Source organism: Danio rerio, chromosome 5 (genome assembly GCF_049306965.1).
Source record: "Danio rerio strain Tuebingen ecotype United States chromosome 5, GRCz12tu, whole genome shotgun sequence".
Taxonomy (NCBI): Eukaryota; Metazoa; Chordata; class Actinopteri; order Cypriniformes; family Danionidae; genus Danio; species Danio rerio.
The window spans coordinates 43,642,984-43,660,428 of record NC_133180.1 but is presented as its reverse complement, the minus strand read 5'-3'; the positions used below and the strand labels follow the sequence as shown (position 1 = coordinate 43,660,428).

General features: G+C 35.8%; 1 protein-coding gene across 4 annotated transcripts in view; it reads left to right on the top strand.

The window, feature by feature from the left end:
* Positions 1–9,805, top strand: part of flot2a (flotillin 2a) — a 38,668-nt gene extending 28,863 nt beyond the window's left edge. For 3 of the 4 annotated variants that reach the window (XM_009301623.4, XM_005165263.5, XM_073949745.1), the window contains 3 exons: positions 3,446–3,629; positions 6,119–6,268; positions 8,196–9,796. In XM_009301623.4, the coding sequence (XP_009299898.1) occupies positions 3,446–3,629; positions 6,119–6,268; positions 8,196–8,234 (373 nt within the window). In that variant the 3' untranslated portion in view covers positions 8,235–9,796. Of the gene's footprint in view, positions 1–3,445; positions 3,630–6,118; positions 6,269–8,195 lie in introns of all 4 variants that reach the window. The other variant, NM_213075.2, reaches the window with a different exon arrangement.
* Positions 9,806–17,445: the final 7,640 nt, after the last annotated feature.

Below are 17,445 nucleotides of genomic sequence, written 5' to 3'. Positions count from 1 at the left end.
AGGGGGCTAATAATATTGACATTAAAATGGGTTTCAAAATATTTAAACCTGTTTTTATTCTAGCTAAAATAAAACAGATAAGCAAAGAAGAAAAAAATATTATAGGAAATATTGTTAAAATTCCTTGCTCTGTTAAACATAATTTGGGAAATATTTATTTTAAAAAACATTCTCAGAAGTGCTAATAATTTTGACTTCAACTAATAATCGTTTTAAATAATCGTGATTACAATTATGACCAAAATAATCGTGATTATAAGTTTTTCCCAAAATCGAGCAGCCCTAGTAAACTGTTTGCTCGAGTCTTTCGTGCACTCCACCAGCTGAAATCATGTCACATTCACCCAAAGCAAATCTGCGCAAACACAGCAACAACATCACATTCGACGCGCACACTCAAAGCAACTAGTGAACACGCCAAGAATAAATCAGGCTTAACTATGGCGGCTGTGCAAGAAGATCAGTTTCATAAACAGCTTTCCGCACACCAAAAGAGAAGTCCCATGGCTGCACGCCTCATCTTTATATCTTTTTTTATTATTATTTGCACTGGTCAGACACTGAATGAAACAGTGTTTAGAACATTAAAAGACAGGCGTGGCATGATGGTGCTGCTCATCTAGTGTGTGACCCCCTCCAACTCTTTAAAATCTCTCTGCAAGTGATCATACAGGTGTGGTTAGTGTATTCATTTGGCTAAATCAATTGCACTTCAAAGAAGGCAGAGATCCAGAACACACCCAATGATTGCATAATCATCATGGACCAATGGTAGTTTAAATGTGTTCTGCAGCCAAAACTAATTCCCCCAAAATTTTGCTTTGTTGATCTGTTATAAACTGTGAAAAAATGTACAAGGCACGCACATCACTTTTAACTGTGCTCAGCCAAAACGCAAAAAGTGCAGATCATCTATTCAAATAGTCTGTCTTATGAAGAGCGGTGGGCTCGAAACGTTGCGCGCTTTGTGTCAGCCTTTTTAATTTAATAAATTTGCATTTTTATAGTGTTGCCGCCTTTTTGAATAGATAATTTGAGCTGTTTTAAACTGACAACTTTTGGCCGTATTTTGTTAAAAAGGTGTCATTTCAGTTCATTCTTCAGTTTTATTTGAAATACAGCGGGCTAATAAGTTCATTGGAGAGCACCACTGATGGTTGCTTGGCAATGTCAGATACCACAGGCACGCAGGCTCTTTAGCATATTGAAATTGGTGGAGCAATTAGTGCACCTCAACGTTTTCCTGTAAGACGAGTTTTAAGTGGTCTGACCGCAAGTGGTCAGCCAATACCGCAATACCATTAGGATTTCGTCGAAGATCTTTTGTCACATTCTACATCACTTTAACTGGACCACTGCTTGTGATGCCCAACTGTTAATAAATGAACCCTCCCAACAAATGAATGTTGTGTACCTGTGCATGTAGCATGGCGACAAATTAAAATGACTGAATTCTCTGGATTTGAACATTATTTAAAACATTTGGCATAATGTAAGTATATACATCAGTGAAATGTATAACACACTTTTATTTTGTTACAAAAAATCTTGCATTTTGTGTCTTCAACTTGATGAGACAGCTGTGCTGCAAAAGCTGATTTTGTCTACTGCATGTGACAAAATTAACTTTTTTTATTTGTATTTAAGGGCACATTGTTTGTTAGCTGTTTGGACAGAACTGTGTGTAGGTACTGTGTGTGTACAGTCATATTGGGGGCTCCCATTTTGAGGCCCACTGCAACGTGATGTAGAAGTGCAGTTTTCCCCCGCCCACTAAATTGATTGACAGCTTAACTATGGCGGCTGCGTATTAACATGTTTCCAAAATAACGTGTATAATCATATCAACAAGACGGGACGTGTGAAAAACAACTGGGATTAAAAGATCTTTTCAGCTCTTTGTTAATGTATTCTCGTCACATTTGCCCTGCAAAAACAGTGCAAAGTTAAACACGCACGCTGTGTGTGTGTGTGTGTGTGTGTGTGTGTGTGTGTGTGTGTGTGTGTGTGTGTGTGTGTGTGTGTGTGTGTGTGTGTGTGTGTGTGTGTGTGTGTGTGTGTGTGTGTGTGTGTCTGTGTCTGTGTCTGTGTCTGTGTGTGTGTGTGTGTGTGAATGAACTTTGTAACAACATTGTGTTTGACTTATCGTTGCAGAAATACTTAAATTAACTCCACAAGGAATACATCAAATAACCATGGAAAGCTCTTACTGTAGTATTTCTCACAAACTTTACGTGAGATCTGCTTCCTTCATGTTTGTCTCTGTGCTGATTATCTGACACAGCCAAAATGGAGACTGAAGCACACCCCCAACAGGCACATGGCAACGGTGGGTGGGGAGAACTAGCAGTAAAGGCAACAAAAACAGCTACAGTGTGCTCAGAGCAGAAAATCCAATGTTCAGAATAACAAATAATAATAAATAATCTGATGGGTGTTTTGAGTTACAACTTTACAGACACATTCTGGAGACACAAAAGACTTATCTTAAATCTTGAAAAAGGGTAAAATAGGTGCCCTTTAATGCCAGCACCAGATTGAGCTACATCCAAAACTGAACAAGATATCAGTGTTTTTGTCTGAGCTTTGTTGTGTCATGACAAAGATGTGGATGTCTTTATTTAGGTCCTGTGCACACCTAGAATTATGCTATGCTTTTGCTGATCCAATAATAAGTACGCAATGCTAAATAACAGGTGTAAACAGGGTCTAAATTCTTTGAGCTTATCCATATTCTAACACTTTCAGAGTTGAAAACACTGCCGCCCTCTGTATTGTTTTCTGTTGTCTCTCTCATGTTTATATGTGAGCTTCTTTTGCAATATAAAATATTGTGTAAAAGACAGAAGCTGAAATTTGTCATTCTGCTTGTGATCTGACTGGTCAAAATGCATCTTAAAACCAAGTGTAAACAAGGGTAAAATTGATATGTACCATTGAAATCAGAATTATTAAACCCCCTTTTAATTTTTTAATTTAATTTTTTTAAAAACATTTTAAGGTCAATATTATTAGCCCCTTTAAGCTATAAAATTTTCCTATAGTCTCTAGAACGATTCATCATTAAACAATAACTTGCCTAATTATTCTAACCCGCCTAACTTAATTAACCTAGTTAAGCCATTAAATGTCACTTTAAGCTGTATAGAAGTGTCTTGAAAAATATCTAGTCAAACATTTTTTACTGTCATCATGACAAAGATAAAATAAATCAGTTATTAGAAATGAGTTATTACAACTATTATGTTTGGAAATTTGTTGAAAAAATCATCTCCCTTAAACAGTAATTGGGGGCAAAATAAACAGTTGGGCTAATAATTCAGGGGATTAAATAATTTTGACTTCAACTGTAGTGTAAAGGAATCCACATTTATATAAATGTATGTGCCAGCGAGGAAAGAAAAGGCCTGAGAAATTGATTCTGCTTTCTGCTTCTCTCTGTTAGGATAAAGAAAGTGTTGACGGCACAGGCTGAAGCAGAGAAAATCAAACGCATTGGAGAAGCAGAGGCCGGTTCGATTGAGGCTGTGGGTAAAGCTGAAGCAGAGAAGATGAGGCTCAAAGCTGAGGCCTATCAGCAGTACGGGGAGGCTGCAAAAACTGCCCTCGTCCTGGAGGCTCTGCCAAAGGTCTGTAGAATTATGCAAAACAAATCACACTGTAGAGATCTCTGAAATTTCAGATATTAATTTGGATTTCACTCTCATGCGACTCTGTCCTGCTTGTTAAATCTGACCTGTTGTTGAACCAAAAATTAACATATAATATTAGGCATTTTTTTTAAAGACGCTGCTCTGGGGCAAATTATGAAAACATCCAATATCATATTCCATGTTTAGTATAGGGCAGTTGTCTCCTGTTAGAAATGCACTCAGTTTTATTTGATTCCTAATTTTCCTTTCAATGATATTTTATTTTTGAAGGATTGTTTGAAAGTAGTGCATTCTAAAATGTGAGTAATTTAATTTCAGTAAAGGATGCGAAGATCTTTTTTTACATGCATACTGTTCTCGCTTACGCCCTCTTGTGTGCATAGCAGATAATACAGTACTTTTTCCAGTAAGAGTAAGTATTATCTTTGGAATTCAAATAAAATTTGAATACTGCAAAAAAATTAAGAAAGATGCGTGAATTTAGGTTTTTAGCCATGCTGACAGCTCTAATTTGGTAACCAGAGTAATTTCAATTAAGACCACATTTAGGACAAAAGCTGTTACATTATTCATTATTCATTCATTATGCATTATTCAATTGAATTCATGTTTATATCCATAGCGCTTTTACAATGCTGACTGTGTCAAAGCAGCTTAACACAGACGTCCAGCTAGTAAAGTCCAGTTTTCAGAGTTGAAGTTCCATTTAGTTTAGTTCAGTGTGGTTTAAAATTCACTGCTAAACGTTCAAACAGAGCAAAAACCATCGATGTGAAGTCCTAATTCAAGCAAGCCAGTGGTGACAGGGGTGAGGAAATCACTTCATTATCTTTACTATAGATAGGGAAGTGTTATTACAAAAACATCCTAGCTTGAAAAAAATTCCTGTAAATGGTCTTAACTTTAGGGAAGGTTATGCCTGTAATGGCCTGTTTACACTATCAAAGGGCACCTAAAAGCAAACCTTAATGTACCTCTTTTTTGACAGCCTTTGCAAAGGGTACCTAGCATGAGAAAAAGGTACCATAAGGCAGAGCTAGACTCACAGCTGAACGTCACTAGCAGAAGCAGGAGAATGAAAACAAAGGAACCGCCCTTTTTATGTTTTATATTTGAAATAACAAACTTTATAAGCTCATATTAATAACGAGCTTGTGATCATTGAATCGCTTCTGATATCCGACCCTTTTAGAAAGAGACAAGCGCAAGAGTGAAGCGCGAAAAAACAAAGGAGAAGCCAGAAAAAACAGTAGCAAATGATGCTTCTGCAACATTAAACTAAGACTTGGGAATGGACTGTTATGAACTCGGAATGACGGAATTACTTTCTAACAGAGGTTACATGTGCTGGTGAAGATTAAAGACGCATATGAGAGGTTTGCACTGACTGTGGGCTGTATTTTGTTTTGTTTTTGAACACAAATAAGGACTAAATGTATGCTGTCTGTAGTTTTTCTGTAATCAGTAACGTATCGGAGACTGTAAGGGTCTGTGTGTGTTCATTTATTTATTTATTTTATATAATTACAGACGTTACAGTAGGCACTTCATATTATCATTGATCTGCAGTTATAATCAAATCATGTTCATAGAATGGTTAGTAAACATTTATACTGAAGTATTTATGTTTATAAAGCATCTGTTTTGTGAGTAGCTTCTCACATGATATGTGAACAACCCGTACAGCTTTACTATAGACATTTCCTCAAGAAAAAATGACATCGTCTGAAATTTTCTGTCACACACCACGCCCACCTAAAGGGTACTCTTTTGGCAGTGGAAACGCAAGACTGATAAAGGTGACCCATACCAACCTGACCCGTACTGTACTGTACTGTACCTCTCAGTGGAAACGGGCCATAATTATGATCTCTAACAATGGCATTACATTTATTGATGTATGACCATAAAGATGTGTTACATTTTGATGACAAAACACTTATAATAATTACAGGCTGCAGAGCAACATAATGGTATTAACACACAGTTAGAACTGCCACCAGCATTAGAGAGATGAGCAAAGTATCACAGAGCTTTACAGGTTAAAATGCAAGTGACCAATTGGTTACGTTTTTTTGTTGTTGTTTTTAACTCATTTGTATGGCCATACAAAATCTGCAGACATTTTATGCAATTTCAGCGGAGAATTTTGTAAAAAATAAAATCTGCAGATCTATGATTGAATGATTTTAGGAGTAAAAAGTTAATAATATATATATTTTTACTTTTATTTAATGTTTACAAAAGAAAATCTAATTAGATTCACTTATTTGGTAAACAAAGCAAGTCTCTCATGATGCATCTACTAAAAGACAGAAAATATTGCTTTACAAACTGTATTTTAAAGATTTGCTTGTGTTACACAAATGAATGAAAAATCCTGGTTTAACACAAATCATATTTTTAGACACTGAAGAGTAAGGCTGAATGTTTATTCCATTGTGTGCTAACTTGTTTCATCACAGATTGCAGGAAAGGTGGCAGCACCCTTGGGCCGCACCAATGAGATCGTGATCCTGAGTGGCGATGGTGGTCGTGTCACTGGAGAAGTGAACCGTCTGCTGGCTGAACTGCCGGTTTCAGTAAACGCCCTCACAGGGGTGGATCTGTCCAAGGTGAATACAGCCTTTCATTGTTTCCATTTTAAGGAGATATTCACTGTTCATTACATCTGCACTATTGACCCTTTGCTAAGACACACTAGAAAACCGCCACACACCAATCGTGGCATAGCAACCGTAGCTACGTACAATAGGTCTGTCAAACTTTCGAGCAAGGGAAACAAGCCTAAGCGTTGTGCATATTGATTGTGCAAATCTGACACCGGTATCCGAAAAGTTTGGACTGGGTGGTGGAATTGTTTTCCCTAGAACCTATAACCCTAGGGGACAAAAATACCAGCGTGGTTCAAGCTGTTTGAGGGGCGCTAAAAGAGCAGGGTTTCTGGACCTGGTAAGAACTATGGCTGCTGCATTTTGTACTAATTGAAGTTAAACAAAACCGAGATGTGATCACAAACTAAGCACTTGCGATCAATACAGTTTTTCAGTCATTTATATCCCTCATGTCCTTGTCAGAGCTACAATTCACCAATGTTTTTGTCTGTCTTTTGGAGATTTAGTCATTTAGTCAGACGTTATAGCAGGTTAGTGTTTGCTTTTATATTTGGTGTTGGATTAATATTTGCTGGTAGGGAAAATCTATTTGTTCACTTCTGCTATTTATACTTTGACTTGCTATTTAATTTATTTATTTGTTCCACTTAACTGCGAATTAGAATAGAAACGGTATAATAGCACACAAACATATGTACAGACAGCTAAAGGGGCTGTAGATTGTTATAGTCAATGATGCTAATATTTGGCACAAATCCATCAATTTCCCCCTTCTGGCTGTTCTTTCTATGAATGAACTATGTAGAAGCACTGTCCATGCATGTTTCCTCGTCTGTTATTAACAAAATTTCATTGCACAACAATTAGTCTATCAGGATTTTTGGCTAAAAATTGAAAAATCAAGGTTTAATTTGTTATTATTAAATTAATTTTAAATTTCACCTCCTGCTGTGCATGAACTAAACTGTTGAATGTTCATCGTATGAGGTGGCTAGGCTAACCTAGCTTAAATTTTGATTAAATTATTTTCTAATCTGTTGCATATTAAGTCGTGAATATACACCTGCAATGCAGACTACAGTCCTTTTTGTCTGGCTTTAACATACAATTAAAGTCAATTATTAGCCCCCCAGATTTATTAGGCCACCTGTTTATTTTTTTCCCCAATTTGTGTTTAACCGAGAGCAGATTTTTTCAACAAATTTCTAAACATAATAGTTTTAATAACTCATTTCTAATAACCGATTTATTTTATCTTTGCCATGATGACAGTAAATAATATTTTACTAGATATTTTTCAAGACACTTCTAAACAGCTTGAAGTGACATTTAAAGGCTTAACTAGGTTAATTAGGTTAACTAGGCAGGTTAGAATAATTAGGCAAGTTATTGTATAACGATGGTTTGTTCTGGAGACTATCAAAAATATATATACCTTAAAGGAGCTGATAATTTAGACCCTAAATTGGTTTTTAAAAACTAAAAACTGCCTTTATTCTTGCCGAAATAAAACAAATAAGACTTTCTCCAGAAGAAAAAATATTATCAGACATACTGTGAACATTTCCTTGCTCTGTTAAACATCGTTTGGGAAATATTTAAAAAAGAAACAAAAATTCAACGAGAGCTAATAATTCTGACTTAACTGTATATCTCACCTGTTTGCCAAAAATGACTAATTTTATTTTCAGTAATGTCTGATAACGGCGCATATACACTGTAATAGATGTGCCAGGCACGAAACCTTGACAGGCGTAGCAACAGTTACTAAGAAGGGTGGGACTTAGCAAAGGATTGATTAAAGGTTTAAAAAGATCAAACCACCACTTGATCAAAACGAGCATTTTTTTCAGACAGAACAGTTGAATTCTCACAAGTAATATATTGTTCTGCCATTCTTAACGTTTGAATGAATATTTCTCCACAGATCCCTTTGCTGCAGAAAATGACGAACCCTCAAGCTTGAACAGGCTTTTTCCACTGCTGCCTCTACAGCCCTTCCACACTGATTGCCTTGAAAAGAAACACTTGAAAGCTGTTTTCTTTTTGCAGAAATGAGCAACTGTTTTGTTGTTTTTTATTAGACCCCTGGTGCCTTTCCTCTACAGGACCAGATTCCCTACGTGTGCTGTTCTTTTATCACTTGTGTCTTTTTTCAGTCTGTTTATCAGCCTCGTTTTTTGTTTAAACAACGTTACCTCAGTCATGACTGTTTGTTTAATCACAGAAAGGTTTCAAAACTCTTTATTGGGCAGCTGTATCTATGTGTATGTAGTGATATAGAAAAGGAAGTCCAACCATTTTGATGGGTGGCTACGATTGTAATCATAGTTACATGTATGCAATGTATTAAGTATAGTGTAAAAGAGCCATTACGTTTGTAACGCATGTTTAGTGGATTGATTAACTGCTCCTTTGAAATTGTGAGAACTTTGCTGTTCAGGACTAAAGGAAAACTGACTTTTGTTTGATCTAACCCACACATTTAGATGTATTCTTCACTTGTGCGCATCTTTTTATGTAGTTCAAACATGAATCACTCTAGCGTTTTGCTTTTATTATTTCTCTAAAGTTTGTCTGTTTGATTTATAGGATATTGGTCTGGTCAAATGTTCACTATGTAGTGTATCAAGTGGTCCAAAAAGAAAAGTTACCTCACCCATCTGTTTACGCACATCTTTTATTAGCAGCAAGCAAGATATTATGACTTACTGTTAAAGTACAGTTGAACATGAAGATATTCTATGCCTTACAGAGTTTTAACGTATTTCAGTTCAATTCAGTAATGCAGATGGACGATGAAGCTTCTTAATAAGTACTTTCAGCAACAGTTAATGTTCAATGATTTTTTTTTTCCTTTCAGTTAATTGTCAGCATCCAGATAATGTGAGCGCTCTTGTCGGTTATATGTGAATTTTAATTCCACCTTAACCTTTTTTCCCATTTAGAAGAGTGTTTTGTTCTCTTTTCTTTCCAGCTTGCTATTTTATCATGAGAATAGAAATCGGTTTGCCAAACAGTAGGTCAGACAGTATATCTGCATTTATTTTGTATTGCTGCTGATTTATGAATAATCTTTGCTCAGTTATGCAGATGCCAAATAAAACTTTTTCTTATTTTACAGTAGAATGTAACAAAGGTTTTTGTTAACAAAAAAATATTCTGTTTGTCAGAACCAAGTCCATTAAAATCCACAATGAATTTTCATTCTTCAAAACAATGTTTGTTATTTGACTTTCAATCTTTCTTTCACCTGGAAAAAGGGGAATTGTGCTTTGAAAATACAGCCATTGTTTATAAGATGTTGCACACATTTAAAATCTATGTTAGACTGGAAAAAGTCACCAAAAGCTTTGTTCTTGAGTTTGTAATGCTCACACTAACAATCACATATTGAGAATGTGTTATATAGCTGTGCATATAGCTAATTCCCTATATATTGTTGTAGGATAATTAAAAATAGTATACAATGTACTGTATCTATTTGGAAACTTGTTTCTGATCGGTCAATAAACTCATCTTGATATATTTGATCTTATTCTGTGTGTTAAACTGATGTGAAAAGTGACGTTTTGCATGGAACTGGTACAGTAGAGGTTTTAGTAGAGTCTCTGGGTTTGTAAAACGCAGCTTTCGGAGTTAATGAAAACTTGTGATGACTTTATTTTATTGTGATTAATCTATTTATTTTTACAGTTTAGGGATTGGGCTAGTTGGGACCACGGGGCTAGTTTTAAGTGGCCATTGGGTCCATGCACAAATTTTTCTCATTAGGCTCAAAGCTTGATTCAGTTACAGTAAGACCCAATCCCAATTCTAACCCTTAGCACTTACCCCTACCCCTCCTTTTGTGCGTTCACATGAAGGGGGTTTCCCAATTCTCTTTAGTATGAAGACGTATAGGGCTAAGGTGAAGGGCTAGATACTCCTTCGAACTGAGATTTTTCAGGAACACACTCAAAACCAAGGGGTAGGAAAATTTCCAGAATACACCAGCCACAGCTGCAGTATAGCTGCACCCTGAAGAGGTCCACAAATTAATATTTATTGTAATTATTACATTTTTTTAAAACAAACAAGCATGTTTTAATATATTCATAACCGCGTTCGTGTTTTACCGTCATGCTTTTAAAAAATGCTAAAATAAAAACAGCTAAATTTCATGATCTGTAATCCATAATCACTACTCCTGTACAGCAATCCCACAACATTCTGACACTCATTGACGCTCAAATACCCTGTCAGTAATGTGTAGTGGCTGGGAATGGGCTTTTTAAAGTGTCTGCTATAATGTTAATGTTGTTTTGGGTGTGTTTGGGTGTTCCCCATAAAAAGGAACTGGAATAACTACAGCAGTCGCAATCGTCTGGTCTCATATGAAGCATGAGATTGCGATGACGTGTGCAGGTGTTGTAGTGGTGTCCCATTTCTTGGTACATTTTGAAACCCTTCACACTCTGTTTCAAGGGGAAAGGGTAGAGATACAAAAATAAAATTGGGATTGGGCCACTCATGATGATCGCATAATGTCTAAATGTTACATTAAATGTCTTTTGTTGTTACCAGCATTAACCTCACGTGCTTTGAATGTTAGAGCAAAAATTCAAACGGACAGTTCAATTAAATGTAGGCCTGTGAAATATGCTAAACTGGGTTAGCTAACTTAAGCATAAGCTAGCTTAGTAGCTCTTTTAAGAAAAAGTAATCTGAGGCACTACTTTCAGTCCAAAAAAAGAAAGAACCAAAGACATCTTATCACAACCATACTGTTAATAGAAAAAAATAAATAATTCCTACTGTGCACATACTCCATGGGTATAATTAATAGTTGTAACATTAGACAGAGCCATAATTTGTGATGTTTAAAGAATAAGAAAGTAAAGAAAAATCCCCAGGTTGGAGGAAAGTCCTTACCCCAAGTGGAGGAGTTCAAATATCTTAGGGTTTTGTTCACGAGTGAGGGAAGGATGGAATGTGAGATTGACAGGTGGATTGGTGCAGTGGCAGCTGTGCTGCGGTCAATGTACTGGTCCATTGGGGTAAAGAAGGAGCTGAGCTAAAAGCCAAAGCCCTCGATTTACCGGTCAATCTACATTCCTCTCACCTATGGTCATGAGCTTTGGGTCAGAAATACAAGCGGCCGAAATAAGTTTCCTTTGCAGAGTGGCAGGGTGCAACTTTATAGATAGGGTGAGCAGCTCTGTCACTTGGGGGGAGCTCGGCGTAGAACTGCTGCTCCTCCACATTGAGAGAAGTCAGGTGGTTCGGGGATATGTTTCGGATGCCTCCTGAATGCCTACCTTGAGAAGTGTTCCAGGCATGTCCCACTGGAAGGAGGCCTCGGAGAAGACCCAGGACACGCTGGAGAGACTATGTCTCTTGACTGGCCTGGGAACGCCTCTGGATCCCCCCAGAAGAGCTGGGGGACGTGTCTGGGAAGTGAGAGGTCTGGGGTTCTCTCCTGAGTCTCCTGCCCCGTGACCCGGCCCCGGAAAATCTGTTGAAAATGAATGAGTTAAGAAAAAAAATTATTCTGACAATCATTCTGGATCCTGATCATTGCTTTGTGCAATGAACATGGAGATTTTGTAAGCAGCTGATGTCCAGCACTTTAATGTACTCATTTGTAAGTTTAATCAAGCTGTGGATAATTCCAACATTATAATTTCCAGAAGTTGAACTTGTACGTGTCCAAATTATGTGGAGGCAGCCAATGTTGGGCTAGTAATTTTTTTGCAGAAGTTAAGCCAGCCAGCCTAACAGCTTGTTGTAGCTTGGTAAGATTCAACATAGAATCATCGCTCAATAATAGAATGGAAGGATTCACCGGAACAGGATATTAATTAATTTTAGATAAGATAACACTAGGCATGGGCAGGTATAAGTTTCTGACAGTATGATAAGCTTGGATAAAAATACCAGTTTCACAGTATTGTGATTACTGCTCTAAAATATGTTCTGGGTAAAAAAATAAAGTTTTGGATCCATAAACTGTACTTCCGCTCTTTTCATTAGTTTCAAAAACCCATATTACATATAAAATATATTTAAAAACCCTTACATTTACCTTGGGAACGATATAACAGAACATTTTAGCGGATTTAAAACCTTGACTTTTCCAAACTGCGGTAAATCTTGAAACCGGTTATCGTTCCATACCTAGATAACACACACCTCATTCCAAAATTGTTGTACTTTGAAATTTCCACATCATATGGAAAAAAGATTTAATCTCCATAAGATGTCTTTGGAGTGGGGTCCAGTAGGTTCTATGACATAAGTTATAGTGAATGAGTTGGTGATTGGAATTTTTAGATGAAGTAAAAATGTTCTGCCATACTCCTTCCCATTCTGTGACACCCTCTTCTAGTCAGTTTCCCAACTGTGCTGTATACTAAATGCTTTACTGTAGCCTCTAAGGCCTTTCTGTACATTTATGGGGTAATTTAAGATTTTTTATAGATATTAAAAACAGTGATTACTGTGTTTTAAGGGTATATCAACAGTAAAAACTTGGATTTTTTGGGGTGGTTTTAATAGTATATCTACAGTAAAAAATGGACAGATTCTGTGTTTTAATGGTATATCTACAATAAAAAAATAAAATAATTTTACTTATTTAATGCTATTCAAGCAGTATAAAAATGGTAAATGCTAAGTATATACACATATTCTATATACACATATATACACAACACGTTATTTATGGTTTACCTGTGTGTAGAGAAGCAGTAATTAATTTGTTATGTGCAATGTGTAAATTGAACTTTGCAATTTAAACAGATTATTTAAAAGGGTGGTCCAATGTGTATTTTTAAGGCTTAGTTCTGTTTAAAAGATGCAAAGTGTGTGCATGCTTGACTTGTAAAAATCAGGTTTATTTTTTCTTGTATCTTGCTTTAATTATATACAGCTACTCAACTAACATGAGAATGACTGTCATATTTCCTAGTTCCTCTGCAAGGCCTGCCATCAAGAGGCTCTAATCGGTCAGCTACACTGTGGTTGCCAGAATTTTTCAGTAATAAATACGAAAGTTTATAGAACTGTTAAAATTGACTAAACATAACCGCATTTCATGAACTGATACAATGTTCAGTTCACAAAAATAGAACTTAGTGCATAAAAACACGAAGTCATTCAATGCACTATTGTGTTCATGTGTGTTTACAATTAGCAAATTATCACTGCATCAGTAACTATACAGTTACCTTTAAACAAAAGAAGATGCAGCTTAACTTCAAATACTTCTAGTTTATCTCGAACTTCAACACAGACGCTACTATCCTCCACAATGGTGACTCAAAAACCGTTTTACAGTATTTTGCTGTTTTTGTTTCTTGATTTTACGATAAAATACCAGTAGCTGTAGAAATCTGCTGTTTTTAACATTTTACATTCGTAAATTCGGTTTACAGAATATTTCTGTTAAAAATACATTCCACAGTCTGTATTTTTCATCAAACACATTTAACCCCTCTAATCCTAGAGCAAAATCCTCGCTAGTGTCCTCAGTACAGAGGGTTGAACACTCAGATAGTGATGAAGTGATGAGATATTTAAGTGTCTAATTAACCCTTTACCGCACGCATTATAATAAATCTGTAAAAAAAAATACACACACATATATATATATATATATATATATATATATGTGTGTGTGTGTGTGTGTGTGTGTGTGTGTGTGTGTGTGTGTGTGTGTGGGTGTGGGTGTAACTGTTTGGTCCCACTTTATATTAAGTGGCCTTAACTAATATGTACTTACACAGGAATTAATAGTTTGTTACAATGTACTTATTGTGTAAAAACATGTATTTATTGTGTACTTATGCTTGATTAAATACCTGTATGTAATTACATCTGTAATTAACTTCTGTAATTACATTTGTAAATACACTGCTGACCATTCCCTACACCTTAACCCACCCTTAAACATACCCATACCACCAAACCTGTCCCTAACCCAACCCCTATCCCAACTCAAGAGCACCACAAGTTCTCAAATACTTTATGAACAAAGTAAGTACATTGTATTTATTTTTTTATGTAAGTACATAGTAGTTAAGGACACTTAATAAAAAGTGGGACCAACTGTTTTTCTTTTCCTAAAATGGCTTAACTTGAAGTGCTGTAAAAAAAAAATGGGAAACAATTTTTTTGAGGTACTTTATGAAATGTTGCCACATGGCAACAATGTCCAACAGTGGATCTAATACAGTCAATATAAATAATTTCTCCAGTAAATATTATAACAAATAAATAACAAGTCTATTGTATCCAGATACATCAGAATAATGTAGCTACTAGCTAACATTTTTTTATATATATTGTGTTATATACTATACTACACCTGTCTTATCTGCCTCTGAGCTAACTTACCTGAACTGTCTCTATCAAATGTCCAGTCTGCATCATTCTCATGGTCACTAAAACCCATCTCACCCTCACTTTTATCTGCAGGAAGAGCCAGTTCTGTCCTTTTCTTCTTTCACTAACCATAAAACATGGTGGTGCTCGCTAATACACTGTTTCCTGTATTCATATATATTCAAAAGTAGTATTGCCATTAAAACTAGATTTTATCCATAATACAAATGCCATTAACACATGACTAATCAACATTATATATATACATTATAATATATTATATGACACTAAATGTCATGTGACTTAACCAAAGCACATCATTGGCTACTCTAAGGTCTTCTCTTTCCAATAATAATATTAAAAAATGTTGGTCTTAAAGAAACAGCGTCAGGGAAATGAACATAAGTATCATGTTGCCATATGGTTACGCCGTGCAGTAAGGGTTAAAGGAGGATTGAGAATTATTGATGAACAACTGTTAACAGCAGAATCCCTGAAGAAAAGAAAAACACAAATTACAGCCAAAAGCAAAGATGAAATCAGCTGAGAATAAAACTCTAAATAAAATAATTAATAAAAATAAAACAAATTACACAATAAAAATGTAATTTCTCAAGACCTCAGCAGAGATCAATAAACAACAACGCAAACATCAAGAGCTTAACTTATTACAGACCTTTGACTTTATTTCTGTCACGTGAACAAAAGCTCTTAATGAAAATTTCTCTTGGTCATTTGAAGTCACCATGATGGAGGACAAGGTCTGCTTTAGTTGGGCTCTTCAACTATTTGTTTTAACACTAGGTTTTATATTGACTGCTATAATAAATTGTGTTAATCACACTATTTGTATAGCATGGAAGGTCAAAAGCAAAACCGGTTATGAGTCTGATAAGATTAATTTTAATACATGGTTTCTGCTACATTCATTCTTCCATGGTGGGGTGCCATGCCAAAATTCATTCCGCTACGGCTACATTACAGCCTCTCATTCAACATTATATTTTTTAATAGCGGGTAATAATCCCACCAAAACAGATTAAAGGCTAAGCGACTTATAACAGCGCAAACTTTTCTTTAACCGTAGTGCTGTGCGTCATTTGTTGTCATCGCTCGCGCGATCTGATCACGGTGTTTTCACGCGCGTACTCAAGAGCGGTGTTGTCGCGCGCCAAATGAAGGGTGGGAGCGGGGATGTGTCGCGGGGGCACTTTTGATCATTTTGGAAGGGCACTTTCTATCCAAGACTAAAAAGGGCATGTGCACTGCACAGGTTGAGCCCTATGTGTGCACGTGCCTGGTGATGCGTGAGGCCAGCAAACACAACGTATAGCCGTTAACTTTACTTCACAATGCATTCATGAATATTCCTAGCAAATGTAATAAATGTTGGAGACATACTCGTTCCATAAACGCACTTAATCGCACTTCAGCAGCATTTATTTGAGAGCGCACATGAAGATCTGCATGCTCTTGAAGCGGCTATTTTAGGAGGCGTCCAAGAAGTTTTGTGCACGAGCAGAGGAAATTGGCGCGCAAGCAAAGAGATCCGCATGCTCGTAGGCTATTACATAAATGCAATCTCGACTTCTAATACACTACATTTGTCATTTGAAATAACGCCACAGCTAGTTAGTAAATCTGTGTAAAAAAAAAGGCCCGCCGCCACAGCTGGAAAAAATCCTAGAGGAAAGACTGTTAAATCAAAATCACCCTCACCTGCTTGTGCACTCATTGAATATCATGTTAGTTATAAGTGAGAAATGAAACCACATGAGCTTCAGCAGCCAATGACTGTTTAACTGGTCTAAATACACCAATGACTGTAATGTATACAGAATAATCAGCTTTCAGTGTAATTATTATAATTTCATAAGTGGATTGAAAATAACTTGAATGGTAAGATTGGACTAAGTTTGATTTGAAATGCAATAACAGTGTTTTACCCATAGACTGTCTGTAGTAAGTGCTCTTTTGCTGCCATCTAGTGGTACAATGACAAAACTTGAAGAACTCCTTTAAATGTTGTATATTGGTTTAGAATCATGTCACGTGTCTGAATAACTGAGGTTTTAGGTTTTATGCAATCCTGCTACACACTGTTTTACCTGCTACACACTATATTTTGTATCTGCCTATATCATTTTAATTTGTTGTAATTCCACTACTATTTTAATATAATAGTATGAAAAACTATTATAGTTATGAATACTAATATAGTATTATTCATACTATGATTATTGGTAAGCACATACTATTTTATATTGTATTGCTATTATTAATCTTTTAAAATATAATGTATTATTTTATTCTATAATATTGTATAGAATTTGTACTATTTTAATAATGTGTAATTCATTCTTTTTTATTAACGTTTTTATTCACTTTTATATAGATGGGCTACTGCTGTACATTATTGTTTGCTATTGTTTACTGTCAACTCTCTTCAAGGGGTAAGATCTGGAGCAACTCTAACACTTTCACAACGTACATGGTAACAAACAAAACTGTAAGAACAAAGAGGATTCCAGCACTACTTGTGATAAAGGAGATTCATTTATTGATAATACAGCTCTTTTTGTACCATAAAATATTCAGCTTCCTTTTATACTGGAGTTTTTACGCTGTAAAATTATAAATTCACAAATATAAGCGCTACTGTATCTTGTCGAATTATATTTATTATTTTCTTATCGAATTATAATTAGCACTCGTCAAAATATAATTAGAGATATTTTATGATATATTATTTATGGATAGTCAGAACAAAGGTTTAAATGCTAAAAAGGCTTGCCATAGGCGGCCGCATT